General features: G+C 53.9%; 1 protein-coding gene and 1 long non-coding RNA gene across 4 annotated transcripts in view; both read left to right on the top strand.

Annotated features, from left to right (window-relative positions):
- Positions 1–9,169, top strand: part of EOMES (eomesodermin) — a 112,725-nt gene extending 103,556 nt beyond the window's left edge. The window contains exons 1-6 of one of the 3 annotated variants that reach the window (XM_077303879.1): positions 3,489–4,657; positions 5,215–5,369; positions 5,738–5,859; positions 6,154–6,312; positions 6,988–7,049; positions 7,526–9,169. In XM_077303879.1, coding sequence (XP_077159994.1) covers positions 3,861–4,657; positions 5,215–5,369; positions 5,738–5,859; positions 6,154–6,312; positions 6,988–7,049; positions 7,526–8,204 — 1,974 coding nt within the window. In that variant the 5' untranslated portion in view covers positions 3,489–3,860 and the 3' untranslated portion in view covers positions 8,205–9,169. Of the gene's footprint in view, positions 1–3,488; positions 4,658–5,214; positions 5,370–5,737; positions 5,860–6,153; positions 6,313–6,987; positions 7,050–7,468 lie in introns of those variants that run through there. The other 2 variants (XM_077303878.1, XM_077303880.1) reach the window with 2 other exon arrangements.
- A 3,019-nt stretch (positions 9,170–12,188) lies between these two features.
- LOC143820604 (uncharacterized) overlaps positions 12,189–27,292 on the top strand; it is a 42,180-nt gene continuing 27,076 nt past the window's right edge. The window contains exons 1-2 of the long non-coding RNA XR_013225416.1: positions 12,189–12,310; positions 12,612–12,730. This is a non-coding gene — a long non-coding RNA (uncharacterized LOC143820604). The remainder of the gene's footprint in view (positions 12,311–12,611; positions 12,731–27,292) is intronic.

The following is a 27,292-nucleotide window of genomic DNA, read 5'->3' as shown; positions in this document are numbered from 1 at the left end:
GGGTCTGGTCAATCCCATGGAAACAACCGGAGGGTTCAGCGGAGGTGCTGGGGGGGGGGAGTGGGCGGCCGCGGGTCAGAGCTGGGGTGATCTGCTCAGAGTCAGGTCTGTTCAGTAGGGCTTGCTCCCGGAAAAGTGTTTTGAGGATGGCATTGGCAGACTGTTTTGGAGGGTTTAGAGCAGGGGTAGTCAAACTGCAGCCCTCCAGATGTCAATGGACTACAATTCCCATGAGCCCCTGCCAGCATTCGCTTGTAGTCCATGGACATTGTAGTCCATGGACATCTGGAGGGCCGCAGTTTGACTCCCCTGGTTTAGAGTTTGGTTTTGATGCATGTTCTCTACGCAGAAGCGAGGAGGACAGAAGTCCGGGCTCCCTGCTGGTCCCCTTTCGGTCTGCTTAGCGCAGCAGTCCCTCCCCAGACACTGCCAAAATCGCCATCTTCGCGTTCCGTCGGCATCATCCCAGGGCAGTTGAAACGACGGGAAGGGCTGGGCTCCTCCCCGCCCGTGGAAATATGCGCGGAGGGGCGGAGGATGACCAGTCCGGTTCGCTTCTGGTTGCTGGAGCTACTGTTGGAAGTGGGGAGATACCACAGAGGTCAGGTTCATGGGAGAGCGGTGTGCTGGTGGTACAGACCCCACCACAGTGTCCTTGCGCAGACTTTCCCAGCGGTGAGTCACATTTCGTGCGGGAGCAGTCCGGTGCCATCCTTGAGTTTTCGTGAAAGTCCCCGAGATTCTGTAGCCACTTACTGTCAAGTAATTGTGCATCATACGATGCCCGTCCCCTTCCCTCCCTCACAGGCAAGGTTTCCCCCTCCCTTTATGCATGTGCTGCTTTGCTGAAGAACTCTGGCTGACCCACCCTGTCACAGTCCGATATTATTGGTATTGGCTCAGTCCAGGAGCGTAAGGGAAGGAGCAGGATCCCCCTTTAACTTAAACAAACGGCATTCGAGACATTTTGACATATAAGCGTGTTTTATTTAAACGTGTTTTATTTTATTTTTATTTATTTAGAGAGGAAAGGTCAGTTGAAATCACGGGTTGACATTTTTGAGGACAAACCAGGACATGCACAGACTTCAGCTTTTATCAGGCTAATGAGAATTTCTTTTCACACTTTTGTTGAATATTCACTGACTCTTTTGGTTTCCAGAAGACTAGTACACTCTTTCCAGAACCCAAATCTTGAAGCACCAGCCCTCATCTTGAGTTTTCAACAGACTCTGAAGATCTCTAAAGGCAGTTTCTAGCCACACCAGACGAGGGATCTCTGCACTCTGCAGAGCTAACTCCCTGTTTGATTGAATAGGGAAATTCTCCTCTCACTAAAAGTCCTGCCCCCTTTAGTCTTGGCCAACCCCTCAAGCTGCCTTGCCAACTTTCCCTCAGTTCTCCTGTCTGTATTGAACTGCTCTCAGCTAAGGCTGAAATCCAACTCGATCCTCCTCAGCATCCAGTTCCGAAATCTTCCTCTGCTCAGCTGATGCCAACCAATCAGATCTCTTGGTACAACCTGTCACTGAAGGCGCTCTGGCTCTGTGAAGAATTAACCCTTCAAGGTCCTTTATCTCTTTACACAGCCCTTCCCGGCTTTGAAAAGTGTCGTCCGTCACACCTTCAAATGAAACCGTTTTGGATTCATGTTTTGATAAAGAAGTATCCGGGATGGTGCCTAAAACCCAGAAGGCAAGTAAGGACTTGTCGGAAGTCCCACTGGAATGGTCCCTGTCCCTTTCCTGGCTGGCGCCTACAGGCTCAGAGAGAGGGAGAGAGAGAGCTTCTCCCGAGTCCCCCAGAGCCCCTCATCTCAAGCTCCCTGCAAAAGCAGGAGAGAGAGACTCGCCGAGCAAATCCTCTTTAGGAGCAACCAGCCGAAGAGCTCCTGTCCTGGCAGACATTTCGCGGGGGGGGGGGGGTGTCCCATAGGAAGACAGCAGGCCTGCCTCACTGGGTCTCCCCCCCCCCCCCCAAGCAGTTAAGTAACCGGGGCTGCAAACGAAGCGGGCTGACTCGGGAGGGAGCTGCGACAGACTCGACGCGCCTCCGAGGTCTGAGCGGCCCGGGCTGCAGCGGGCGAAAGCGGTGTGCGGGGATCGCCTGGCAGGCGTGTCTGTGGCCAGCGCTGGGAGCCCGATGCGTCTGGCAGCGCCTGTTTGTAGCTAGCCTGCCCGCCTGCCGGGAGGCCAGCCGAGGCTGCGTGGGCGGCGGGGGGGCTGCGGCGTCTTGACCGAAGTGACGCTTCCGAGTCCGCGTCGAAGTGGCGGTCCCCGCGTCCCTCTGCAGAAGAGCCCCCCGTTGTGGGCATCCCGCGGTAGCGGCCAGGCGCCTGTCCCGGTGCGGCCGCGCTTGGGGGACGGCTTCCTTCCCTCCTTCCCTCGACGTGTTCTTGGCCCTGAGCCGCCGGCAGCTGGCTGGCCAGACAGGCCGCAGGAGGAAATGGGGCGCATCGCGGACGAGGTTCGGTCGTCGCCCATAGAGGCAGAACGGCGGCGCTCGGCCAAGAGTCGGGGCGGCGTCGGGGGAAGGCGCGGCTGGTGCCTGGGGCGGGGGAGTGTCCAGGGCGCCAGGGGGTCGCGCCGTCCTTTGCGCGGCCGAGGGCGCCGTCGAGACCTAGGCCCGAGGGGCAGCGCCGCCGCTTCCGATGCCCCAGGGGAGCCGCGAAGGAAACCGAAGCCGGCCTCCCCCGAGGCCAGGGCCGCTGGGCTCCCTTGGGGTGCCGCGCAGGAGCCCCGGGCAAGCGCCCATCGGGGCGGCGGAGCTGCGGCAGGACGGCTCTTCTCCGGCCCTGGAGGCAGCGGGGAGGGTGGAGGAGGAGGCCCGCCGGGCCCCTTCCCTTCTCGGGGTCTGCTGGGTCTTGGGCCTCGCCGACGGCTCCGACGCTTCCCGGCGGTTTCCGCCTGCACTTCTTTCCAAGAGGGACTTGGCTCCGGTTTGTTCGTTCGTTGGTCGCTGGGTGTCTGTTGAAAAAGAAAGGCGGACGGATCCCTTCTGGGCCCAGGGAGGGGGGCTTCAGCGTCCAGGAGCTCCAGGTGGGGGGCGGCGGCGCCTCAGCTGACGCCAGGAAAGGGCAAAAACTCTCCTGTTCGGTTCGGCTTTCTTTGGCTGTGGACGGGGCTTCTCTCCTTCCTCCAGAGCGCAGCATAGGTGGGCAGCAGCGCCCAGCGGGGAGTGCGGAGGGTCTCTTCCCCCCTGGCCCCCCCTCCCGCCTAGTTCCCAGGTGTGAAGCGCTCGGCAGGTAGGTCGCCCCCATAACAGAGGCTCCTGCCGAAGGGGCGGGCGGCTGCCGTCCTGGGCGCCCTCCGAGGCAGCGCCTCCCGCACGCCTGGCAAGTGCAGAGTGCTCAAAAGAGAGCCCTCCGGGGCCGACGGGCCAAAGATCCCATAGGATCGCCCCCCCCCCCGAGGGAAACGGCCGCTGGGTCCTCTCGCTCACTCCTGGGAGCCTTCTGGGGACCCTCAACATTTGGCTCCGCTCCGCCGAGCGTGCGGGGGCTAGGGTCGGTCAGGAAGGGGACCCCCAACCCCAACCCGAAGGAAGCCCCCGTAGGGAGCCGCCTTCCCCTCCCCCGTTCCGGGACGGCGGAGCGCGGGAGTCGCAGGTGACTCGTCCCAATTAGCGGCCGTCTAATTAAGGAGGGTCACCCGGAGCAGCCAATGGGGCGGCGGGGAGCGGAGAGGCGTGCCTCCGCCTCCAAGCCCCGCCCCGGCGCCTAGAAAAGCCCTCCCGGCCGGGTCGGCGCAGTCGGAGCGTGCGGCTGGCTGGCGGGCGGGAAGGAGGGTCCATGCGGCGGCCGCGGCCTCCTCCTCCTTCTGCTCTTCTTCCTCCGGCGCGGGCGGGCTGAGGCGCAGCAGATGCAGCTGGGCGCAGAGCAGCTCCTGGGCAGCGCGGCCGCCTTGCCCGGCGCGCCCTTCTACCCGTCGAGTCGCCCGCTGGCCGCCCCTTCCCCGCCGCCGCCGCGCCTCGACCTGGACAAGGCGCCCAAGAAGTTCCCCGCCGCCGCCGCCGCCGCCTCGTCGTCGGGGCCCGGCATGCTGGGCGAGGCGCCTCCGCCGGGCTCCTTTGCCGCCAAGGCCGGCGCCGAGGGCGCGCGCAAGAGCCCTGCCGGGCCGGCCCCGGACGAGGACGACGAGGAGGCGGCGCTGCCCCCGCTGCCTCTGCCGCCGCCGCCGGCGGGCCGCTACTCGCTGGACGGCCTCAGCCCCGAGCGCTACTACCTGCCCTCGCCCGGCCCGCAGGCCGCCGCCGCCGACTCTCTGGCCGGGCCCTGCGCCCTCTTCCCCTACGCCGCGGGCGGCCAGGGCGGCGCCATGTACCCCACGGGCGGCGGGGCGCGCTACCCTTACGCCTCGGTCCTCTCGCCCCCGCCGCCCCCGCCCCCGCCGCCCGCCTTCTCGACGGCGCCCGGCAGGCCTCCCTTCGCCGCCGCCGCCGCCGCCTACCAGTACGGCCAGGGCGGCCCTGCGGGAGGCCTCTACGGGCCCTACCCGGCCTCGGCGGCGGCGGCGGGCGGCTCGTGCGGGGCCCTGGGCGGCCTGGCGCTGGGCGGAGGGGCGGGCGGCCTCCGCGCCCAGGTCTTCCTCTGCAACCGGCCGCTCTGGCTCAAGTTCCACCGGCACCAGACCGAGATGATCATCACCAAGCAGGGCAGGTACGCCGCCGACGCCCGCCCCGGTGATGGGGATGGGGGGCGGGGAGATCGCGGGGGGGGTGTCGCCCGAAGGGCCCGCTCAGCCCTCCACCCTCCCCTGCTCGATGCCGGAGTGACCCGGACAGCCCCGCAGTGGCGACGCGGAGTCCGCTGGAGCGGAGGAGCCTTCGGGGTGGTCCTGTGGTGGCGCCCAGAGTGGGGCTGGGGGTCCCGTGCTGGCCAGCGAAGGAGCCCGGGAAGGCAGCGCCCAGCCCAGGATCCGAGGGGCAAATGCTGGACAGGCAGAGTTAGTTCCGGGCTGGGCTGTCGAGCGGCCGGGCGGAGGAGCCTTTTGGTGCCAAGCGCGGTGGATGGCGGCGCGGTGCCCGGTTCCAGCGCATCTCCCCGCGGCGGCTCTAAATATAAAGCCCGTGAGGGGCGCCGCCATCTGCCGCCTGTCCTCCGCCCAGGTGCCAGCCAAGGCCGTGCTGCCAACAGGCGCAGGGGCATCCTGGCGCAGGACCCACAGCTCCCCCCCCCTCCTAAGCCCCCTCCTCCTCCTCTCCCTCCCTCTGCAGGCGGATGTTCCCCTTCTTGAGCTTCAACATCACGGGCCTCAACCCCACGGCTCACTACAACGTCTTCGTGGAGGTGGTGCTGGCCGACCCCAACCACTGGCGCTTCCAAGGCGGCAAGTGGGTGACCTGCGGCAAGGCTGACAACAACATGCAAGGTGAGCCCCCACAGGAGCTGCAGCCTGGCCTCAGCCTGGGGCCCTCGGCTGGGTCAGAGAACCATCCAGGGGGACTGGGGACGTTCTGGGCTTCTCCTTTTGGCCTTTGCCATGCCGGGAGGCCGGTTTAGGAAACCCCGGGGCCAGCTGGGGCTCCAGGAGGAATAAGGGCCCAAGACTTGGAAACAGGTGCAATGAATAGGCCCTGCATGCCTTGCAGCCACAGCGCATCTTGGTTTGGCCCCAGGCTAATTCCCCCATTTCCTTCCTCCTCGCTGATGTGCTGCCTAAGCGGGACTTTATTCTGCTGTCTGCAAGGAGAGAACTTCTCATTCTCTCTGTGTGTCTTTCTTCCCCCCTCTCTGCAGGCAACAAGGTTTATGTTCATCCCGAGTCCCCCAACACTGGAGCCCACTGGATGAGGCAGGAGATCTCCTTTGGGAAACTCAAACTGACCAACAACAAGGGGGCCAATAACAACAACACCCAGGTAAGGCAGTCCTCTTAAATTAGCTGGTCGTAGAACAGGGAGCAAGGGAGAGCAGCCTGCTGGATTTTTGTAGCAGCAGTTCTGAAGTAAACTTGGCAGCTCCCTAGACCTGAACTAGAATGACTGCAAAATTCAATGCAAGCGGTCAAATACCGCCTTTTGCGAAGGTCACAAAGCAGTAGGGGGTGGGGGGGGAGATGTGGGAGGCTTCTGAAGCATCGTACGGAAGCCTTCCCCATCTGACCCAGCAGCTGGAGGCTCCACTGGGTTCCTCTTTACTGTTCCTTGTTGCAGATGATCGTGCTGCAGTCCCTGCACAAGTATCAGCCACGGCTCCACATTGTGGAAGTGACCGAAGATGGTGTCGAAGATATCAACGACTCTTCCAAAACGCAGACGTTTAATTTTCCTGAAACGCAGTTCATCGCTGTGACCGCCTATCAGAACACTGATGTAAGAATACAATCCAGTTGTGTGCACGTGTGTCGTGTTTTCGACTCGTTCGTTAAAATCATGGGGTGCGTGGAAGGGTTCATCCCCTGCGTTCATAGCATTTACCCGTGAGAGAAGAACAGTGAAGCTAGTTAATCTTTTAACTTTTATCTAGTTAATAAAATCCGAGTCCAGTGGCACCTTTAAGATCAACAAAGATTTATTCAAGGCGTGAGCTTTCGAGTGCAAGCACAAGAGTGCTTGCACTCGAAAGTTCACGCCCTGAATAAATCTTTGTTGGTCTTAAAGGTGCCACTGGACTCGGATTTTATTGTGCTACAGACCAACGGCTACCCATTTGAATTTATCTAGTTACATTCAGGAGGGCTAGTCTGAAGCAGCAGAAGGAAGTGTTAAGTCTAGCAGCACCTTCAAGAGCAGCAGAGTCTTGTTCAAGGGGTAAACTTTGGGGGGGGTGCATGCTTGGTTAGGTCTAGAGATGCTAAACTGGAAATAGTTTATTTTCCCTAGTAAATCTTGAGTGAAGGAAAATGTCTTCGGTAATAAGAGTCACCCATCAAAAGCTAATTTTTTCAAATTAGGAACTTCTCTTTGGCTCGCACAAAATGGGCGCTGCTGAATTTTTAAATGAATGGTAGCATCAAAATTATTTTTGTTCTGATGTTCCTTTTTCAGATCACGCAGCTTAAAATAGACCATAACCCTTTCGCAAAAGGTTTCCGGGACAACTACGATTCGTAAGTAGTGTTAGATTTATGAGAATTTTGGATAAAAGGCTGTTCGTTATTTGCAATGGGCTTTAGCACATATCTAAATCTGAATCTTGTTGACCACAGGAATTGGCTTCAGTCGAAAACTAGCTGTATATCCAGGCAAAAAAAGATTTTGGATTTTATCTCCTCGAGCTCCCAGCTAAATGGGTGAACTGAGGAATTAGCATAGCATAAAAACTTATACTGTAGAATAAGATCTGCATTGCAATTTAAAAGTAACTTATTTAATTTTCCAGAATAGTTCAGCATGCAAAACACTCAACATTTTTATTAGAAATCCATCTGAATGTCTGTATTTCCAGCTTGATTCGCTCTTCTTGCCTACTACCAGTTTCTTAAACGACCGAGAACCTTCTCTTAGCCTTTTTCTCTTGTATTTGTAGCATGTACACAGCTTCAGAAAATGACAGATTAACTCCATCTCCCACGGATTCTCCTAGATCCCACCAGATTGTCCCAGGAGCCCGGTACAGCGTTCAGCCCTTCTTCCAGGAACAATTTGTCAACAACTTGCCGCCTGCTAGATTTTATAATGGGGAAAGAACTGTGCCTCAGACCAATGGCCTCCTCTCCCCTCAACAGAACGAAGAGGTGACCAATCCCCCCCAACGGTGGTTTGTCACTCCGGTCCAGCAGCCCGGGGCCAACAAACTGGACATGAACTCTTACGAGACTGACTACTCTGCTAGCACTCTACTTCCTTATGGCATAAAATCCCTCCCTCTCCAGACCTCCCATGCTCTGGGCTACTATCCAGATCCAGCCTTCTCGTCCATGGCAGGATGGGGGAGCAGAGGCTCTTACCAGAGGAAAATGTCCACCGGCTTACCGTGGCCCTCCAGGACGAGCCCGCCAAGTTTCTCTGAAGACTTGCTCTCTAAGGAGAAGGTGAAAGAAGAAATGGGGTCCTCCTGGATCGAGACACCACCATCCATCAAGTCTCTTGATTCAAATGATTCGGGGGTCTATACCAGTGCTTGTAAAAGGAGACGACTCTCCCCGAGCACCTCGAGCAACGAAAATTCTCCCACTATGAAGTGTGAGGACATTAATGCGGAGGACTTTGGCAAAGACTCTTCGAAAGGCATGGGTTATTATGCTTTCTACACCAGTTCTTAAGGGCTTTGGGGGTCCTCGTTTCCTGTTGAAATGTGACTGGCTATAGAAATATATTATTATTTCTTTTCAGTGGTGGTATCAAGATCTTTTGCCTAAATGTTGCCAAAGGAACTTTATTTTCCACCTGTAAAATGGTTTTTTGTGCAATTCTATAGAAGGTGCCAAAGCTTTTGACTGACCTTTTTGCAGGTAAAAATGGGAAGAAACAGGGTAGTGCTTAAAACCATGGGAGTCTCTCCTTCAAGGGTACGGGGATAGTTTGTAAGCACCATCTTGATTTGGTTGGGGAAGGTGACCTTTAGAGAAGGGTGATTTCTGACGAGCTGGCTTAAGTGCTGAGCACTACCCAGAGGTTTGGGTTTTGAGTTCTCCGGGGGTTTTCGTGCCTACGAGCACTCAAATATTGTTTCTGTATGCAGTTCAGTAGCTGAGAGCAGAGTTCTACCGATCTTTCCCCAAGTATGTAAGGACTCCATTTCTGGTCTGATGGCTCAAGCTTTCTTGATCTTTCCATGGGAGACTTTTAACTCCTTGGCAGCAAAGTTATGGCAGTGAACGAATCTTATAAAGATTTCCCCAAAGTACCCTATTTAATTGTACAGCTGTGTGTTGTCTGGGTCCACTGTAGAATGCCAACTTTCTGTATATAGTCTTAGTCCTGACCGTGCTGTCGGTTGTCTGAAGCAGGTTTGAGCCCTTCATCTTGACCATTTATTAATTGGACAGTGGATGCTGAGAGCACATCGAAATATCTATTTATTGGTAGGTAGTCGTGAACATATCTCCCCCCCCCTCAGCAATCCTGTTCTAAAACGAAAGTATGTGTGTAAGTCCTGTTGCTCAGTATGTAAATAATATTGCAGATGGTAAAAGCCAGCAAAAGACTTTTCTAAAAGAAAAAAGCATTAGTTTATTTTGGGGTGGGACGATCCATCTCTGTACATACTTTTTAATAAATGTGTTGCCATGGGAGGAGCTTTCCCTTTGCTTTTTTGTCTTGGGAGTGGGTTGTGGCAGGGCAATCTCGAGGTGTTCCTTTTCTGAAATGGGTTGTTCTGGGGGGGGGGGGTCTTTGCATCCACATATCCGGCATCTGCTCTGAGCCAAGAGGGGAGCGATGAAAGGACGGGGGGGGGGGGGAGGGAACTTGTCTGGATATGCCAGGCGCTACTAGAACCTGTGAAGCATCAGCCTTGGACAGTGGTGTGTGTGGCTTCAGGCTTCCTTTAAATAAAAGAGCTCCTGCTGAGCAACCTTCTTCAGCTGGGCCCCTTACTGGCCAATGTACTCCTGCCCCCCTGCCCTGGGGAACCCCTTTGGGGGGGAGGGGGGCCAAGCTCTTGCTCCCTGGGCTTTCTCAAATCCTCCTGGGGAAAGTCCCACGGGAGGCTGCAGTGGGCGTGGTCGAAGCTATCGTGGGGAGGGGGGGAGGGAAAGGGCTCCCCTCCGCTGAGCGCCACACGGGGATTGGGGGGGGGGCTCCACCCGCGAGCGGCTCCCTCCGGCGCCTCCGCCCGGCCCGCTTTTCAGCGACGGCGGCGAAGCCTAACCCGGGGTTGGCGGCCCCAGGGCCGGCCCGGCTTTCTTCCCGGGAGGCCGGGGGACCGAGGCGGAGAAGTGGCCGGCTTCCTGCCTGGGCGCTGAAGCGGGCAACTCCGTGTCTCTCCTGCTCCCGAGGAGTGCCTGGGCCGTCGGGGCGCCGGCCGAGGGGAGGTTCGGCTTGCGGGAGACGCTAACCGGCTTTGCCGCCCGGGGAGCCTTGCAGGAGCCAGCGCCGGTCGGGCCTTGGCGGAGGACGGAGCCGCGGGCTGCATCCCAGTCTGCCGACGGCGGGGCAGCGGCCTAAGCTGGCGAGACCGTTTTCTCCGCGGCGCTCCGTCCGCTTCTCCCGCCGCTCCGAAAGTGGCCAGCCGCCCCCCCCCCCCCCGCGGCTCCTTCGGCAGTTTTGCACGACGGTCCTTCATCGCCGCCGCGCGAGCCAGAAGTGGCGCCGAGTCGCTCCTCGCCCAGTTTCGTGGCCACCAAGCGCCCAGTCGACACCCGGCCCTGAAACGGGGGCGCCAGACAGACGCCCGGGCGCGGCTCTCATCCGTCCGTCTCGGGGGACCCGGGAGGCCAGCCGCGCTTGCAAGCGCCTCGCCAGCCCAGAGAGGGCCAGGGGACCCGCCGCGACCCCAAAGGAAAGCGCCCTCGCGGGAGCCCTCCCCGCCCTCCCCGGCGACTCGCAGGGGCGCCGCTCGAGGGCCCCGCACACACGCCAGGCCTCGGGCACAGGGCCCGGATCGACGGCCGGAGAGAGACAGAACGCAGCGGAGGCGCGCCGAAGCGCTTGCACGCGTGAAGCCGGGACGAGCGGGAAGCAAGCGCCAAGTGCAGGCCATCGGATCCCAAGGGCAGGAGGACCCCAAGGGCAGGCCGTCGGAGGGGTCGCCAACCTGGCAGCGGCGGGGTCGAGGTACCGCCGCGCCCCCTTCACACTCCCAGCCGCGTGTAGCAGGAAGGAGGCGGTCTGCCTTCCCGCAAGCCGTCGAGGCAGGGCCGTTCCCTGGGCGGCACTCCACTCCTGAGCTGCAGGCCGCCCCCAAGGAAGGAGACCCGGGGGAGCCGTCGGCTCTGGCCCTGCGCGCCCGCCCGGCCTCGGAGACCGCCTGCCCGCTGCCCTCCCGCCCGGCCCCTCCTCGGACCCGCTTCTCAGGCGCGCCGAAGAGGCGCAGAGCTGCGCGCGCTGTCGGAGGGTGGCCCTCAGAGGCAGGACCTCCGCGCAGCCCGGGCTCCTCCTCCGGCCTGTTTTGCTCTTGGGCTGCCTTCGAGGGACGCGCCGCCGCCTCGCCGGACTCCGTCCCTCCCCTCCGGCTCCTGCCGCTCTGCGCCATCCACTGACTCCCCCGCCCAGCCCCGAGGGGTTCTCCCCCGGGGCGCCTTCCCTCGCGGGGCGGCCGCAGACGGCCTCAACGGAAAGCAGCGCCGCCACACAGTCCGTCTGCCCGTCCCCACGGACCTTGGCCCGTCACTCTCATGAGCGCTCCTCCCGGGTCCTTTGGGCCAAAGCGGCGACCCACCAGAATCTACTGCCGAGCTGGGGCGAGAGTGACGGCGGAGGAGGCCGCGCTTCCTTCCCTTTGCAGACGGCCCCTCGCTCCGGCGTCTGGGGCTTTCCAGGCTCCGGGCCAGCCCTTGCGTGGAGGTCCCCCCGAACTGCCTGGGATTCATTCGGAGCATCCAAGCTGAGGCCCCCGTTAGCCGAATGTGGCCGTTTCCCTTCAAAACCCTTAAGGCAGGGGTAGTCAAACTGCGGCCCTCCAGATGTCCACGGACTACAATTCCCATGAGCCCCTGCCGGCAAGGGCTCATGAGAATTGCAGTCCATGGACACCTGGAGGGCCGCAGTTTGACTACCCCTGCCTTAAACCAAAGTGCCGGACCCGGACTTGCTGCCCCGTCTGGAGGAAAACGTCGGGCGGCCCCTTCCTTCCAGACGCCTCCGCGGGCCGCGGGCTGGAGGTGTTCCCGCCCCGGCCCTCCTCTCCTCCCTCCCTCCCTGGCTGACTGCCGGCCCGAGGTGGGAGCTGTCGAACGCCGGGGGCGCATCCGGACAGGAGCAAAAGGCAGGCAGGCGGGCGGGCGGGGGCCCCCAGGAAAGAGCCACCACGAGTCTCCTCCGGGCCCCGGGCCCCGGGCCCCACTCCCTCCCTCCCTCCCTCCCTCCGCGCCGGCTTGCCCCGTCGGCGCCAGCCGCTGGCCGCCCCCCCCCCCCCACGGGGAAGGCGCACATGGTCCCCGACCGGGAAACCGGAGGAGCGCCCTCTGGAGGCCGCCTTGCCCTCACTTTTGTTCCCGTGGGGCGGGCGGGGGGCAAGTGGGATCGCTGGGGGGGGGGGCGGGGACAGCATCTTTTCCTGCAGTGCCAAGGAAGCCCTCGGCCTCCCGTTCCGTTGGAAGCTCAGCTGTGCCCCTTTCTTGTCGAGCACAGAAGCAGGTTCGCACAATTGTGCTGAGTGCTGGACGCCTCCCCGGGGGCGCCTGCCTTTGCAGCTCTTTGCCTTGCCCGAGAACCGGAGCGCCTTGCTGCCTGCAGACTCCTGCGAGGCACACGGGACCCGAAGGCGGTGAGTCTTCCGCCGGTGGGTTTGAGGCTCCTTTTCACCCAGCCCCTGAATCCCCTTGTCTTTTGGGGCATCCCAGGAGAAGGTGGGGTTCAATGTGCTTTGAATGTGTTTCTAAACACTGCACATTGCGTGGAAGTCACAGAATTTGTTGAGGTTCGGCTCAAAGCACGGGGCTTGGAAGAGTGCCGACCCAACTGGATCCTGGCGGAGAACTCCCTGGCTGGTTCCTTCCTTTCAAGGCCGGGAGGACTCCTCCAGACCAGCCATGCGGGGACTTCTTGAGGCCTCTTCTCTCTTGCAGGATTAGAGGCTTGGGAAGAACTGCCTTGGCTTGTTCCAGACTCGGAGCACCTGTGCCCAGGAACCCTGCAGCCGAGACGTTATGCACCTGGCCAAGCTGTGGAATGAATGCTGCAAAAGGTGGGCGCTCCATTCCAACCTCAGATAGCTAGGCCCATAACACCGCATGTGCTTCCCAGGCAGAATTTCAACAAGGGCTGTTTCTAAGCCATGGAGAGGGGCAGGGATGGCCTGCTTTTCACTTGGTAAACTTTTGGCTACCCCAGTAAAGAAAGGCACAAAAGCTGTGCTAGAAAGAGGGGTGCTTGGCCCCAGATCTAGAATGGGCCTCTGTTCCCCAGGCACTTTCTATTCAGGAGGTCCATGTTGGGTCTCAATGCCTTCTGGAAGAGCGACACCACTCTGGGTCTGCTGAAATCAGCAGGTTTCGTACAAGGATGGTTCTGCGAGACTTCTATGGCAATTCAAGAGACTGGGCCTGCAGCCTGCGGCCGGAAGGTCCGCTGTGCCCAGTCCCTTAGCCAGAGTCCCTGTTCTCCTGGGAGAGATGGCCGAGAAGGACTGCCAGCTGTGTGCATAATACATAGACATCCCCAGATAGTGATTCCAGGCCGCCAGTGCTGTCTTAAGACATCATCACCTTCTCAAATCACTGTTTGGGGTGGCAGATTTCAGTTGGGAGCCTGCAGTGGCATGGTGCCCAATCCCTTCTGCCCAGAGTTGGGCTCTGCTCTATGGTTGCTGTTCTCTACTCGGAGTTCTCTACTCAGAGGAGCAGTCATGTTGGCCCGGTGCTGCTTGTCCAGCCATCGGAACTAGCACAAAGCAAAGATCCTCTTTTCACTCACTTTAGGGATTCTCACAGCATTAGTTAGACCCACATTTTAACAGAAGTCTCTCTCTCTCTCTCTGTGTGTATGTAGGGGGGGGGGAGTGAGCATAATAAACCTGGAAGTGTGGAACAAAAGCCATGCAGGCACTTGAAAATAAACCCCAAACAGACAGTCTTCCTTTAGATGGTGGTGTGAGGGCCAGTTTTAGCACCGGATCGGACTTGATTCCTGTTCCTGTTTCTCAGAACACCCGGGCCTGACCTCGGCCTAGTTCCTGCCTGCTTGGGGATGCTTTCCCTCCCAGGTTCTGGTGAGCTCCCAATCCCAAGGGCAGCTTCCTCCAGAACACAGGGGCTCAGCACTGCACCCTCAGGAAGAGTTTTCAGCCTGCCTCTTAGTTTAGCTGGGGGCAGCAGTGGCAGAAGGATCAGTGCACCCAAGACTATTTTCACCATTTGCAAAGCGGAACAACCAAGAGGTAGGGAGAAGACTTGATTTTATGGGGGTTAGACCAGGGACCTGCAGCAGCTCCACATGGGACCCAGTGGGACTCTTTTTACAAACCAAATCAAATGACCAGAGTCTGTTGGGTGGGTAGGTGGGAGGCCAGAATACGTGAAGGCAATGAAAGAGGTGGGCAGTTGGCCCTGCCATTCATCCAAGGACAAGCCATGCACAGACTGATGCCCATCCAGTGAAGTAATTGCTCAGGATGCTCCTATGTGGGTTTATTGCTTATTGTGAGACCTTGTGGACTGTTCTGCACTCGTGGCTGGGCTGGGGAAACATGAGAGGATTACTAATCTGCATGCCTCTTACCAATCGTGTTAAATTATATAGTTTCAGTTATGCAAATAGCCTTTCTTGTACTGACTCTTTGCTGATCTCTTGTGCTGAATGTCACTGTAGTCTGGGGCTGTGATGCTCTGCATTCTTGGTGCTTCAGGGTGTGGGGGGGAGCAACAGCGGGAAGGCTTCTGGCCCTGCTGCTGGACCTTCTGATGGCACCTGGGTTTTGGCCACTCTATGACAACGTGTTGGATGGGCTATTGGCCTGACCCATCATGGCTTTTTAATGCTCTTAGTCTGGTTCATTCATTTTAAAAGGTTGCTGGGTTACAGAGTTATCTAGGACAGCGTTCAGCTCCCTCTACTGGCTGACCTTGGGCTAGTCTCCATTTGCCAGAGAAGCCTGCCTTGAAGGGTTGTCGTGGGAATAGAATGAAAGAAGCAAGGATGATCTATGCTGCCTGGATAGATAACTTTGTAGCAGAGAAACCAATAGGGAGGCCAATATTAATTACTGCAGTATTCTGCCTCCTCTCTTTTTCTAAAACTTATTTTGATAACTGCCCACAAAGAAATTCTGATGGACAGAGACATTTTAGACTAGAATAACATGCTGGCTAGAGGTCAGTGCCTCCTTGAGGGATGGTAGGATATAGATGTGGTAGACAGAAATTTGGGATAGTGATTTTTAGAGAACTTTTGTCCAGTAAAGCCACTTCATAGGAGTTGAGAGTCAAAAGTCTCCAATCTGGGATATCAGACAAAAAGAATGATTAGAAAGTTGCAGAGTTTAATACGAGTCTGGGTTTTGAATACAGAGCCAGTTTGGTGTAGTGGTTAGGAGTGCGGACTTCTAATCTGGCATGCCAGGTTCGATTCTGCGCTCCCCCACATGCAACCAGCTTGGGTGACCTTGGGCTCAACACAGCTCTGATAAAGCTGTTCTGACTGAGCAGTGATATCAGGGCTCTCTCAGCCTCACCCACCCCACAGGGTGTCTGTTTTGGGGAGAGGAATGGGAAGGCGACTGTAAGCCGCTTTGAGCCTCCTTCGGGTAGGGAAAAGCGGCATATAAGAACCAACTCTTCTTCTTTCTGAATAGAGAATCTGTTTTAAATACTAAGTTTTATCATTGCATCCTGTGAAGTGACACTAGACTGGGTTTTAGACTGCCGGCCTCCCTACTTCTGGGCTTAAGGGAAAAGTCCTTCAAGGCCAACCATGGTGTCTTCTTCTAAGCAGGCTCGGGCCTTATGTCTCTTTTTGCAAATGAACCACTGGAATTATGCTGTTTATTCAAAAGGAATCCTGAATGTAATGCCCCCCTAAAAACATTATACCCTCCAAGTTATTGGACATAACTGTAACGTCTATGCAAATATAAGATGATTCTGCAGGCACACACATGGCCTTCCAGGGAAGAAACCCACTCTTGTATTTAACAAAGTACCAGATGCTTTGTATGCTTTAAGCCCAGTTCCAACCTGTGTAGCCTATCAAGACCCTTGGGAAGCAAGCCTAGGGAAGTCTACTCAGAAGTCAGTCCCGATTTTTCATAAGAGAGACTTACTCTCAAGAATGCATTCTTAGTATTGCAGCAGGCCAGATCTCTCTATTTGAACTGGTAGTGGCTCTCCAGGGCCCCAGGAACAGGTCTGTCACATCACCTGCTGCCTGACCATTTTGAAACAGCTTGCAGGACCCCCACTCACACACGGCTTGGTACAAAGCAGAGATTCTGCCGCTGAGCTGCTGCCCCGTTTTGTACCATGGGAAGGCGTTCCATTAAACTCAATGAGAAGGAAACGGGGCCCATTCTGCACATGTTGGATAATGCACTTTCACTGTGCTTTTGTGGCTGGATTTTTTTGTGCAGAACAGGAAAATCTACTTCTAAAGTGCATTGAAAGCGCATTATCCAACAAGTGCAGAATAGACCCAGCTGCATTTTTGCTTCTCACATTATCCGTAAACAGAGTTGTGAGTGAATCTGGTGCAATTCGGTGTCCTGGTTTTTATTAATAGCGGGCTATGGAGTAAGGTGGTGTTATAGTTGCACTTCAACTACCATGTTCATTTAGGTGAGTTACCCAGGTATGCCCTGCCAGAAGTCCATCAATAGACCTCCATCTGTCATGCTTCTCTGTTGTTTTTGGACTGTGTAGAGAAGTCAGAACTAGGTAGCCTGAACTAGGTAGGAGAACTGGGGGTGGGAAGAGATTGTTAATAACAAAGAAGACGTTCCTTGTGAACAGAAAAACAAACTGTGGTTTTCGGCAAAGACTGGCAGGCAATCAAGTAATTCCCCAAGTTATTTGTGAAAAGTCTTGAAACAAACAAGGAGGACATGGTTTGGTAAACCTGGGTCTATGGGGTACTGCAAACTGTAGGTGGGTGGGTCTTACAAGACCATGCAAAAAAGAAGATGGGGAATCCCCATATACAAGGCCTGATGGGAGGAAGGAGGGTTCCAGCCCAAACATGTTAGATTCCTGGGTCTAGGGATTGGGAGAAGCCGCCAGTGGGAGACCTGAAGTCCGATGCGCGTCACCCCATACAGCAGTTTTTACCACCGGTCTGAGAACTGGGCCAGTGTCCTCTTCCTCCCTTTTAAGCCCCTTCCCCGATTGTCTGTTGAAGGGGAACAAAAGTTACCGCTTATTGATTTACTTTACCTCTGTTTACGAGTGCTTTCAGTTGAGATCACAATGGGAGAGAGAGGAGGGTGAGTCTTTGATAGGTCACATTCCTGAGCAGTTGGCCATTTTCCTTTGGGAATGGCTTAGCTGCTTGTGTCCCTGTGGTTGTGGGGCTGACGGAAGACGGGGGATGCCCCTGGAGAGCACGGACATACCGGCCACTTGTTTCACAATGCTCTCGTCTCTCACCAAGACTTCAAGGGATTTTGTTTCATGGGGTGGGGGGGGGGAGAGAATCTTTTCTGTGTCTTTCCACCTTGGAGAAATGTCACGGAGCTTTTGGGTGATCAGAGCGTCATTGATGTTGCCGTTTGAGGCCAGCTCTGTACCGGGTCACGTTTCTCTTTCCTTTTTCAATCCTATTTGCACATCTGTTTTCAGAGTGCTGTCTTATTACCACAGCCTGCAACTCCTTTCTGCTTTCCCTTTTATTATTTCCCCCCCTGGCAGAATATCCTTGTATGCTAATAATATGAAGATGCTGGCTAATATAAATATTAACCTAATCCCTTATGGGGAAGGGTTTTAGTGCTTGCTGGATTTTGTGCAATATAATCCAGGGGAGAAGAACATTGCGCTGCCCGTGCGGAATGCAAACTAGGATTTGAATAAGATGATAGGGTGGCATCGGGCGGCTCCTTGAGGGAGTATTATGCGCCGAGCTGTCAGAACAGATTGTGTGAATAAACCCGATTGGAGATGTGATCCTAATCATATTGATGAAACAGTCATCTGAAAGAGTGAGCGCAACCAGAAGGGACTCTGTAGGAATACAATTAAATCCTAATCTGGGTGCGAGGAAACCTCGGAAGGGGCCTGGCTAGCAGAAGTCAAGGCAATGGAAACAGACAAGTAAATGGGGTGGGGGGCGGGGGGGGGGAAGGGCAATGGCTGCATCTCTGGTCTCACCCCTCCATCTTGGCTGTTTGTCCAAGTTTGTACACTACCTACATATCATGTCCCACTGGGGACATGATAAACCTCTTGCTTTTGGAGCCTGCTAGTAGTAGGAGTAATAGTAGTAGTAGTGGTGGTGGTGGTGGTGGTGGACGACGAGGAGGAGGAGGTTCTTATATGCTGCTTTTCTCTACCTGAAGGAGTCTCAAAGTGGCTTACATTCGCCTTCCCTTTCCTCTCCCCACAACAGACACCCTGTGAGGGAGGTGAGGCTGAGAGAGCCCTGATATCACTGCTGGTCAGAACAGCTTTCTCAGTGCTCTGGCGAGCCCAAGGTCACCCAGCTGCCTGCATATGGGGCAGTCGAACCAAACCTGGCTCGCCAGATTAGAAGTTCGCACTCCTAAGCTCTACACCTAGCTGGGGGGGTGGGGGTGGGAAGGGGAGGTTAAACTGGCAGGCCGCAGTAGATCAACTACATTTGACCTGGAATTGCACAAGTTGTGCAGGCCTGACAACGGTGCTATTGAATTGATTTGATCAGGAACTACTTAGGAAGGAGGAGTGATGTTTCTTTTCCATACATGTTCAAGGGAATGCCTTGACAGCTGCAGTTGAATGCATGGGCAGTTCTGGCACCTCAGTGCTTCAGGCCCTAGCTTGATCCGGTTAGGAAGCTCCCTGGTGGGGACTGGGTAAACAAATAATTTCAGGCAACTTCACATTACCTAAGATCAAATACATGTGATACATTCATTCAGAACAACTGCCACATTCTGCAACCAATGCCTCCTTCAGTGATATGGGCACCCTCATGAAGGTTTTTAGGGGAAATAGGATTCATCTTCTAGTCTAGCAATAACATGGAGAAGTGGTTAAGAGCAGTACAGTGTAGTGGTTAACAGTGGCAGTCTCTAATCTGGAGAACCGGGTTTGATTCCCCACTCCTCTACATGTAGCCAGCTGGGTGACCTTGGGCTCGTCACAGTTCTCTTAGAGCTCTCTCAGCCCCACCTGCCTCACAGGGTGTCAGTTGTGGAGAGAAGCAAAAGGTGTTGGCAAGCCACATTGGGCCTCCTTTGGGCAGTGAAAGGCGGGCTATGCAAACCAGTTTGTTGATGTCTCCTATATGCAAGTGAAGCAGTCTGCTCTGCAGGAATCCACACAACCTCTTCTCTGTCGGGAATATTCAGCAGTCTTCATAAGCTGGCTTTGTGGCGTGGCCCACAAGATCTTGAGGAAACTCGATCTTGAGAGTGAGTAACTCATTATGTGCCCAACTTCCATATTTTTAGGAGATTTTTCATGACATAAGGAGGAAGAAGAAGAAGAGCTGGTTCTTATATGCCACTTTTCTCTACCCAAAGGAGTCTCAAAGCAGCCTACAGTCGCCTTCCCTTTCCTCTCCCCACAACAGACACCCTGTGAGGTGGGTGAGGCTGAGAGAGCCCTGATATCACTGCTCAGTCAGAACAGTTTTTATCAGTGCTGTGGCGAGCCCAAGGTTACCCAGCTGGTTGCATGTGGGGGAGTGCAGAATCGAACCCAGCATGCCAGATTAGAAGTCTGCACTCCTAACCACTACACCAAACTGGATATAAAACCTGCCCAGTGTAAGTTGACTTTGATTCCATCACTGTTCCCAACATCCAGCATGAAGGTGACTCTGAGGAACTCAAACCAGCCCCTTGTGGTGACCCCCGTCTCTCCTGTACGCTCCCCAAATCGACCTAATAGGTATAGATGTTCCCTTTCCGGTGGGGGAGGAAAGTGCCATTGAGTTTCAGATGACTACTGGAGACCCTGTGGGGGTTTCAGAGCAAGAGACTTTGGGAGGTGGTCTGCCATCATCTGCCTCTCTGTAGCAACCGTGGTGGTCACCCCATCCAAGTATTCACCAGGGACAACCCTGCTTTCGCTTTCATTTATTTATTTAAAACAAGCCTTTTTGCTTCTGCGGGCCTTGATAAATCCTCCTTTAAGGAAAGCTACTTAAGACAGTGGACATCATTATATTTTGAGGCATTGTGTGGTTTGGATTAACTCCTTCTGTGTCTCCTGAATCTTTGGGCAGCAGTTTCCTGGACAAAGAATGAGACTGCGACACCTTTGACCAGGGGTAGTCAAACTGTGGCCCTCCAGATGTCCATGGACTACAATTCCCATGATCTGGCAGGGGCTCATGGGAATTGTAGTCCATTAACATCTGGAGGGCTGCAGTTTGACTACCCCTGCCTTTGACCTTCAAGTGCCCCAGTCCAGCTCCAGGATCACCTTTCTTCCACGGATTGGATACAGAATCTGAATAAAGATTGCACGGCCCAGGCAATTAGGAATTGGACTCTACATAGATATAGCCCGTTTAGACATGACATCCAAAAGCATGGGCAAAGACGTCTTGGGAATGCAGGCCTGGTTGGTCATATCTGCTAAGAGAAAAAAAATCATTGGTGTGTTCATAAATACATACAATAACACAATAATATATAAATCAAAAATTCTAAGTCCTGTTTATTGTCCAGTCCTTGGAAGTCAAAGGAGAAATTCTCTATAATGCATGCTGAACAGGATTCCAGTATAGCACAGCCTGTTTCATGACTTTCTTCAGCAGCATCAACATAAGCTCAATGGCATGTGGTCCACAGTGGCTTGTGTCTCACCTTTAAACTGAGCAACTGCAGGAGGTATTTTTCTGGTACCTAGTGAGCCTTCATGTCGTTAACTCTTGCAGCTGCATTTTGCACCAGCTGCAGTTTCTGGGTCAAGGACAAAGTCAGGCCCCATCTAGAGTGAATGACCGAAATGTAGTCTAGAGGTGACCAACGCTGTGGCTAGGTATTCTGGGACCAGGTAAGGCACTAGTAGCCTTGCCTGGCAAAGATGGAAAATGCCAGTTGGGCTACTCTCATGACCTGTGACCCCATAGACAAGGAGGCATTGAAAATCACCCCCCCCAACTCCTGACCAAGGGTGAGATCTCCAGTTGCACCCCATCCAATAGTAGATGCATTTCTTGATTTGGCTCTTTCCTGCCTAGCCATAGGACCTCTGTCTTGGACGGGTTGAATTTCAGGTGACTCTGCTTGAACCAGAGTGTCACTTCTTCCAAATACCTCTCTATGGAGCTTGTTCCACCAGACAGAAGCCAGAGCTGAGAAGGCCCTGGCTCTGGTTGAAGCCAGATGTATTTCTTTGGGGCCAGGGATCCACAGCAAGTTCTTATTGGCTGAACATAGGGCTCTCTGGGGAACATATTCAGAAAGGTGGCCCCTTGGATATGCAGGTCCCAGAGTAGGGCAGGGGGCGGTTCCTGTTGGTAGCAGAGGATAGGACCTGCAGTAATAGCTTTAAACTATTTGTAAAATAGTAGCAGCTAGATAGCAGGGGAGGGGGGGGGATTTCACAGCCAGAATAGTTCAGCAGTGGAATTGGTTGCCTAAGGAAATGGTGAGCTCCCCATCGTTAGCAGTCTTTAAACAGCAGCTGGACAGCTACTTATCACAGATGCTTTAGGCTGATCCTACATTGAGCAGGGGGTGGGACTAGATGGCCTGTATGGCCCCTTCCAATTCTTTGAGTCTATATTTCTGTGAGAGCCTCTTGTGGCGCAGAGTGGTAAGGCAGCAGGCATGCAGTCTGAAGCTCTGCCCATGAGGCTGGGAGTTCAATCCCAGTAGCTGGCTCAAGGTTGACTCAGTCTTCCATACTTCCAAGGTTGGTAAAATGAGTACCCAATTTGCTTGCTGGGGGGTAAAACAGTAATGACTGGGGAAGGGAATGGCAAACCACCCTGCACTTAGTCTGCCAGGAAAACGCTAGAGGGCGTCACCCCAAGGGTCAGATATGACTCAGTGCTTGCACAGGAGATACCTTTACCTTTACCTTATATTTCTGTAATTCTGTAACCCTAACTCCGCCAACAAAGGTGTTGAATTTGATTATATAATCTTTTTACGTTGACAGTTGGTTATCATCGCCAGTCTAGGCCTTTGCATTCTGGCCACATGGAATACAGGAGAAAATGGACTGAGTTATTTAGAGAGCTTAGTGTCATGGTTAAGAGCAGCAGCCTGTAATCTGGCAAGCTGGGTTTGATTCCCCACTCCTCCACATGCAGCCTGCTGGGTGACCTTGGGCTAGTCACAGTTCTCTCAGGGCTCTCTCTCAGCCATTCCTGCCTCACAGGGTGTCTGTTGTGGAGAGAGGAAGAGTAGACTCCTTCGGGTAGTAAAAAGTATGGTCCAAAAAACCCAGTTCTTCTTCCTTGGCCTCGTCTTCATCTTTTTCGTCACCATCTTCTTTTCTTCCTTGTATGTGTGCACAGGCGAGTGTGTGTGTCCCATGTCCTTAACATTCTACACATTAATTCCCTGGGGGAGCCACTGCTTGTCTTAGCTATAGTCTTAAAGGTGCTGTCCGATTCTTCTTTCAGAAAAGCAGGGTTTCTACCTTACGTTAAAAAGCAGCAGAGCTCAAAGGTACATATCTTTTGCCTGAGGTGAACAGCTCTTGAGATTTCTGAAGCCAGGCCGGTACATTAACACCTTGGATTTAGGTAACACACGGCTACAAGCAAGTGTCTTTGGACAAGAGAAGCAAAGCAGACACTGCCTTTTGTGTGTCGCAAGGGATTATGCCACTTTGGTGTGATGCCCTTTGGCATTACAGCTGTTCTTGTACCCATTTGAAGCTGTTCTTGTTGTGCTCCAGAGGCCTGCAAGGAGGGTCTGGGTTGAAGTGAATTTATGAGGGCTATTTGGGTTTCTGTGAATTGCTGCAGTGCGTCTGGTGGTTGCCAGTGGCTTCTTCAGAGGGTTTATGGAACCTTCTATAAGGAAATAGTTGGACGGAGCTGGTGCCTTCGTGGATTTGTATGGGTGATTCTTACCATTGTGTGTGTGTGTGTCTGTGTGCGCACACACACATTCTGCTGCCTTTTAATTTATATACTAGCTTCAAAGCCCGTTCTTAGGACTCTAAATACGATGCCCTCGTTTACCCACACAAAGGGAGAGCTTCACTGGAGACTGTGCAGGAAATTGATGTCCTGCTGGCAATAGAGCGAGAAAAGAACCGGCACTCTTGAGATTGCGGAGTCTACAGAAGGCTCAAGCCGCGTTCCTTAATAGACAACCAGTCTGAAGGCTGCAACTCTGCTTAGGATCACGCTGTTAACGTCTTGCCCCAAAGTTCCATTTGGCATTTGTGATTAATGGATGCTAAAGAACTGGGGTCAGGCGGGAGCAGATTAGGGGGGAGCCCCACCACTCATTCTGTCACTCCCCCTTGTTTTAGCCAATAGAGGGCTGAGAGGAGGTGCTGGTCTGCTCCTCCTTCCTTGCTGTACTGTGCTTGGGCTGGCATGGAGGCAAGCTGGGTGCCAGCGGGCTGGTGTTCTTCCTCCTCTTCCTCCTCCCTCTGAGTGCAGGGAGGCTGGTGAGGCAGAATACAGCAGTGCTCTGCTTGGCTGGGCCCACCCTAGAGCCGGCTGGATGGCAAGGGGGAATACGGCCCGGGTGCTCTTTCTTGCTGGCCGTGCTGCACCCGGGCCAGGCACAACCAAGGGCTGCCGCATCCCTCTGCCCTGTCTGAAGACGCACAATGTGAAGCTGCCGGGCACTGCCATGCTCTTCCTTGCTGACGACCAGCAGGATGGAGTGAATTGTAGAGCCAGCAGCCCATCTTGTGATGGATGGTGGCTGGACTAGGACTGCCCTTGCCACAAGCTCCTCTAACTCCCAGGCAAGGGCAGGGATCTGAAGGGGGTTGTGGTCTGAGGCCTGATTACCTGGTTTGTTTGGCTCTCCCTGACAACTGGCTGGTTGTCTAGTGGAACAGGATGCTGGGCTCATCCGATCCAGTGATGCTCTTGCTATGTTTGTTACAGAGCACTCTACCATCTCTGGTCACTGGGAGATAGGACTCCAAAGAACTGGGGGAGCTTTGACTGCTTGTTTGTTGCAGGGAAGAGAGCATCTGGGGGAGTGTGCACAAAAACCCAGTTGGATTTTAAAGGGTTGTATGAAAAGATGGTAGTCAGATTAGGGGGGGGGGGACAAAAAGCTGTCAGTACTTCTGATGAAAAGAAAGGCATCCCAAATGCTGGAAACTTTAGCAAAGCCTTTCTCAACTTTTTTACTGTTGATAAACCCCTGCAACTTTCTTCAGGCCTCGAGAAACCCCAGAAGCAGGGTGATCACGCAGAATATGGCTGGGAAGTTGTATACATGCCCACTAGGGACCCTCCCCTTCCTACCCCCTCCAGGCTGATCACTGGCCATTTGGGGAGGGGGGGAAATGGGTCAACATCATATATGGCCATATTACCTGATAAATGTTTAACAGATTTCAAAAATATATTAAAAAATTAACTCTCACCCATTCAGGAAACCCTTCCATGGCCATCAAGTAACCTCAGGGTTTCACAAAGTCCTAGTTGAGAAAGTCTGGTTTAAACATGCAGTCAAGGACGGGTGATGGGGTTTGCCCAAAGGCCAGTGTGTTGAGATGGACAGCTCTGCAAAAGTGGAGGAGGGAGGTGGCATGTTGTAAGCCTCTTTGGATGCCCACTGACAAGCAAAAGCAGGGTGTACATTTCTAAACCAAAACTAGATCTAATCGGTCAAAGTGAAAAGAAATTTGGGAGCACCTTGATGATGGAGCTGCTTACCAAGAAGGCATCGCCCAAGTAGAGCCTCGTTGGCCATCTGCCTGGGTCGCTTTTGTTTTGGACTTCCTGTCCAGAGAAGAGGGTTGGCACAGATGCCCCAGCCAGTCTATATTTATTATGGGTAAACAGAGAGTGCTAGTGGGAGCAGTACATCCATTCTTCACTGTCCATGTTTTCTTCCATGCCGTATGTATTTCTTCTAACTGGTGAATTTTGTCAGTTCTCCAGAGATGGCAAGTTTGGATGCAGCTTTGGAGAGGGGCAGTGAGGATCCAGCCCCTCAGCTTCCTCCTTCCCCTTGCAATGATAAAAGACGTTTTGGGTAGCTTGATTGATCAGTGTCAGAGTCTTTCTAGTGAGCTGCAGCAGTTGGGCTGTTAGACTAGGATATGCAAAGACTGGGCTCAAATTCTGATTCTGACACAAAGCTTGCTGCGTGACCTTGGGCCAATCATCACTCTCTCATTCTAACCTACTCCAGAGGCTTATAGTAAAGATAACATGGAGGAGCAGAGGACAGTGTCTCTCACCCGGAACTCCTAGGGGCCAGGGTGGGTACCAAATGAACTAACTAAATGAATGCCTATTGGTGTATATTTTCTGCAATACTGTGCTGCCATCTAGTGGAATAAAAAAGAACATGCTTGGGAACAGACTGTGCCACATATTTTAAGAACAAGGCTTGAGCCCAGTGGCACCTTTAAGATCAGGGGTAGTCAAACTGTGGCCCTCCAGATGTCCATGGACTACAATTCCCATGAGCCCCTGCCAGCATTCGCTGGGAATTGTAGTTCATGGACATCTGCAGGGCCGCAGTTTGACTACCCCTGTTTAAGATCAACAGAGTTTTATTCAAAGGTATAAGGTGGGCACACCTTGTATAAAACTGTGTTAAAGATATCACTGGAGTCAAACTTTGTGGTGCTCCTTCAGACCATCACAGCCACCCACTCAAAAATGTCTTAAGAGTAACTCCTGAAGATCATCAGCACAAATAGTTAGGAAACCAACCCTAGGTCTTAGGTAGTTTTCTTGAGCAAATACAATGAGGGTTTCCTTCTCCATGCGGCTTTTCTGTCTCCCAAGATGACAACTGTATTCTGCTTGAAAACGTCTTCCTGATTTAGCTTTGCTGGTGACCATCTCTTTGCCAAGGATCCATTCTGTAATTTGACTTTATCATTTCCATTTTCTCAAAGGTGGTCTTGAAACCGGGATTGTTTGTAGTTGCTGCTGCTGCCAGGAGCAGGGTCGTTGCAGATGAGAATGTCCAGTGACATCTTTTGGAAATATTGGGGCCAATTTGTGGCAGTTCTGCGGAGAAACCATATTATCAGCTTGACTATAAAGTGGGCCCCTTCAAATCCTTCATGGACTGGCCTCTCTTATTGCAACCTCAGTGCAAGGCATTCTTCCAGGCAAACTGAGGAAGAGTGCTTGCACTCAAAAGCTCACGCCTTGAATAGATCTTTGTTGGTCTTAAAGGTGCTACTGTTTTTATTGTTCTTCCTCTGAAGTACAGCATTGGCACTGATGACATTTTTGACAATATTAAAAAGGTAAAGGTATCCTCTGTGCAAGCACTGGGTCATGTCTGACCTTTGAGGTGACGCCCTCTAGCGTTTTCATGGCAGACTCAATACGGGGTGGTTTGCCAGTGCCTTCCCCAGTCATTACCGTTTACCCCCCAGCAAGCTGGGTACTCATTTTACCAACCTCAGAAGGATGAAAGGCTGAGTCAACCTTGAGCCGACTGCTGGGACTGAACTCCCAGCGTCATGGGCAGAGCTTTCAGACTGCATGTCTGCTGCCTTACCACTCTGCGCCACAAGAGGCTCTTCAGACAATATTACAGCTGCAAATGAAGAGCTTGGTTTTTTTTGTCTGTTTGTTTTGCTGATTCTGCAGGGCTACAGAGCTCTGGCTGCAGCTGAAAATGCAGAGAATTTGGAGTAAAACTGGATTCCACATGGTGGATTTCCGTAGCCTGTCCTCAGTCTGGCTGCTCTTGTGGCTGCCTTTCCCCGCTGCACCACTAGAGGGCAGCTGTAATAATCAGTAATAGGTTTACAAATATAGGATTATGTCAATTACTGATGATTAAGGGGGGAAATGCCCTTTGGAGGTGCATGGAGGAATGGCAGCTGTGTGGGACTGGGGCACTGTGGCAATTATCCTTAGTTCTGTTTTTTTACCAAGTGAAGAGAAACGTGTTAAGCCTAGACTCAGTCCCTCACACCTCCCCAGTCCAAATACCTTTTCCAAACTCCACCAGCCCCTTCATGTTCAAATGCCACCTTCAGGTCTTTGCCAGCAAGAGGGACAGTTTAGGCATTTGCACAGAAAATTCCGACCCTTTTGAATTTGGTCAGACTGAATGACCCTTCAATGAGTCATATTCAGTTGAATTGATTCAGCTGAATCTGAAAGTGTCCAAATTTTAAAGGGCCTGGGAATCAGCTGATGATGACAGATCAGCTGCTAGGTATACCCTTTAAATGCCTCCCCCCTGCCTTCTCAGGTGCTACTCATTTTTTGAATTAGAATCATAGAGTTGGAAGGGACCTCCTGGGTCATCTAGTCCAACCCCCTGCACTATGCAGGACACTCACATTCCTATCGCTCATCCACTGTAACCTCCCACCCCCTTGAGCCTTCACAGAATCAGCCTCTCCGTCAGAATCCAGCCTCTGTTTAAAAATCTCCAAAGATGGAGAACCCCCCACCATCTCCCGAGGAAGCCTGTTCCACTGAGAAACCGCTCTAACTGTCAGGAACTTCTTCTGGATGTTTA

The sequence above is a fragment of the Paroedura picta genome, chromosome 11, assembly GCF_049243985.1.
Source record: "Paroedura picta isolate Pp20150507F chromosome 11, Ppicta_v3.0, whole genome shotgun sequence".
In the NCBI taxonomy this organism is placed as follows: domain Eukaryota; kingdom Metazoa; phylum Chordata; class Lepidosauria; order Squamata; family Gekkonidae; genus Paroedura; species Paroedura picta.
Note: the sequence above shows the minus strand (reverse complement) of the source record. Positions and strands in the feature narration are given on the sequence as shown.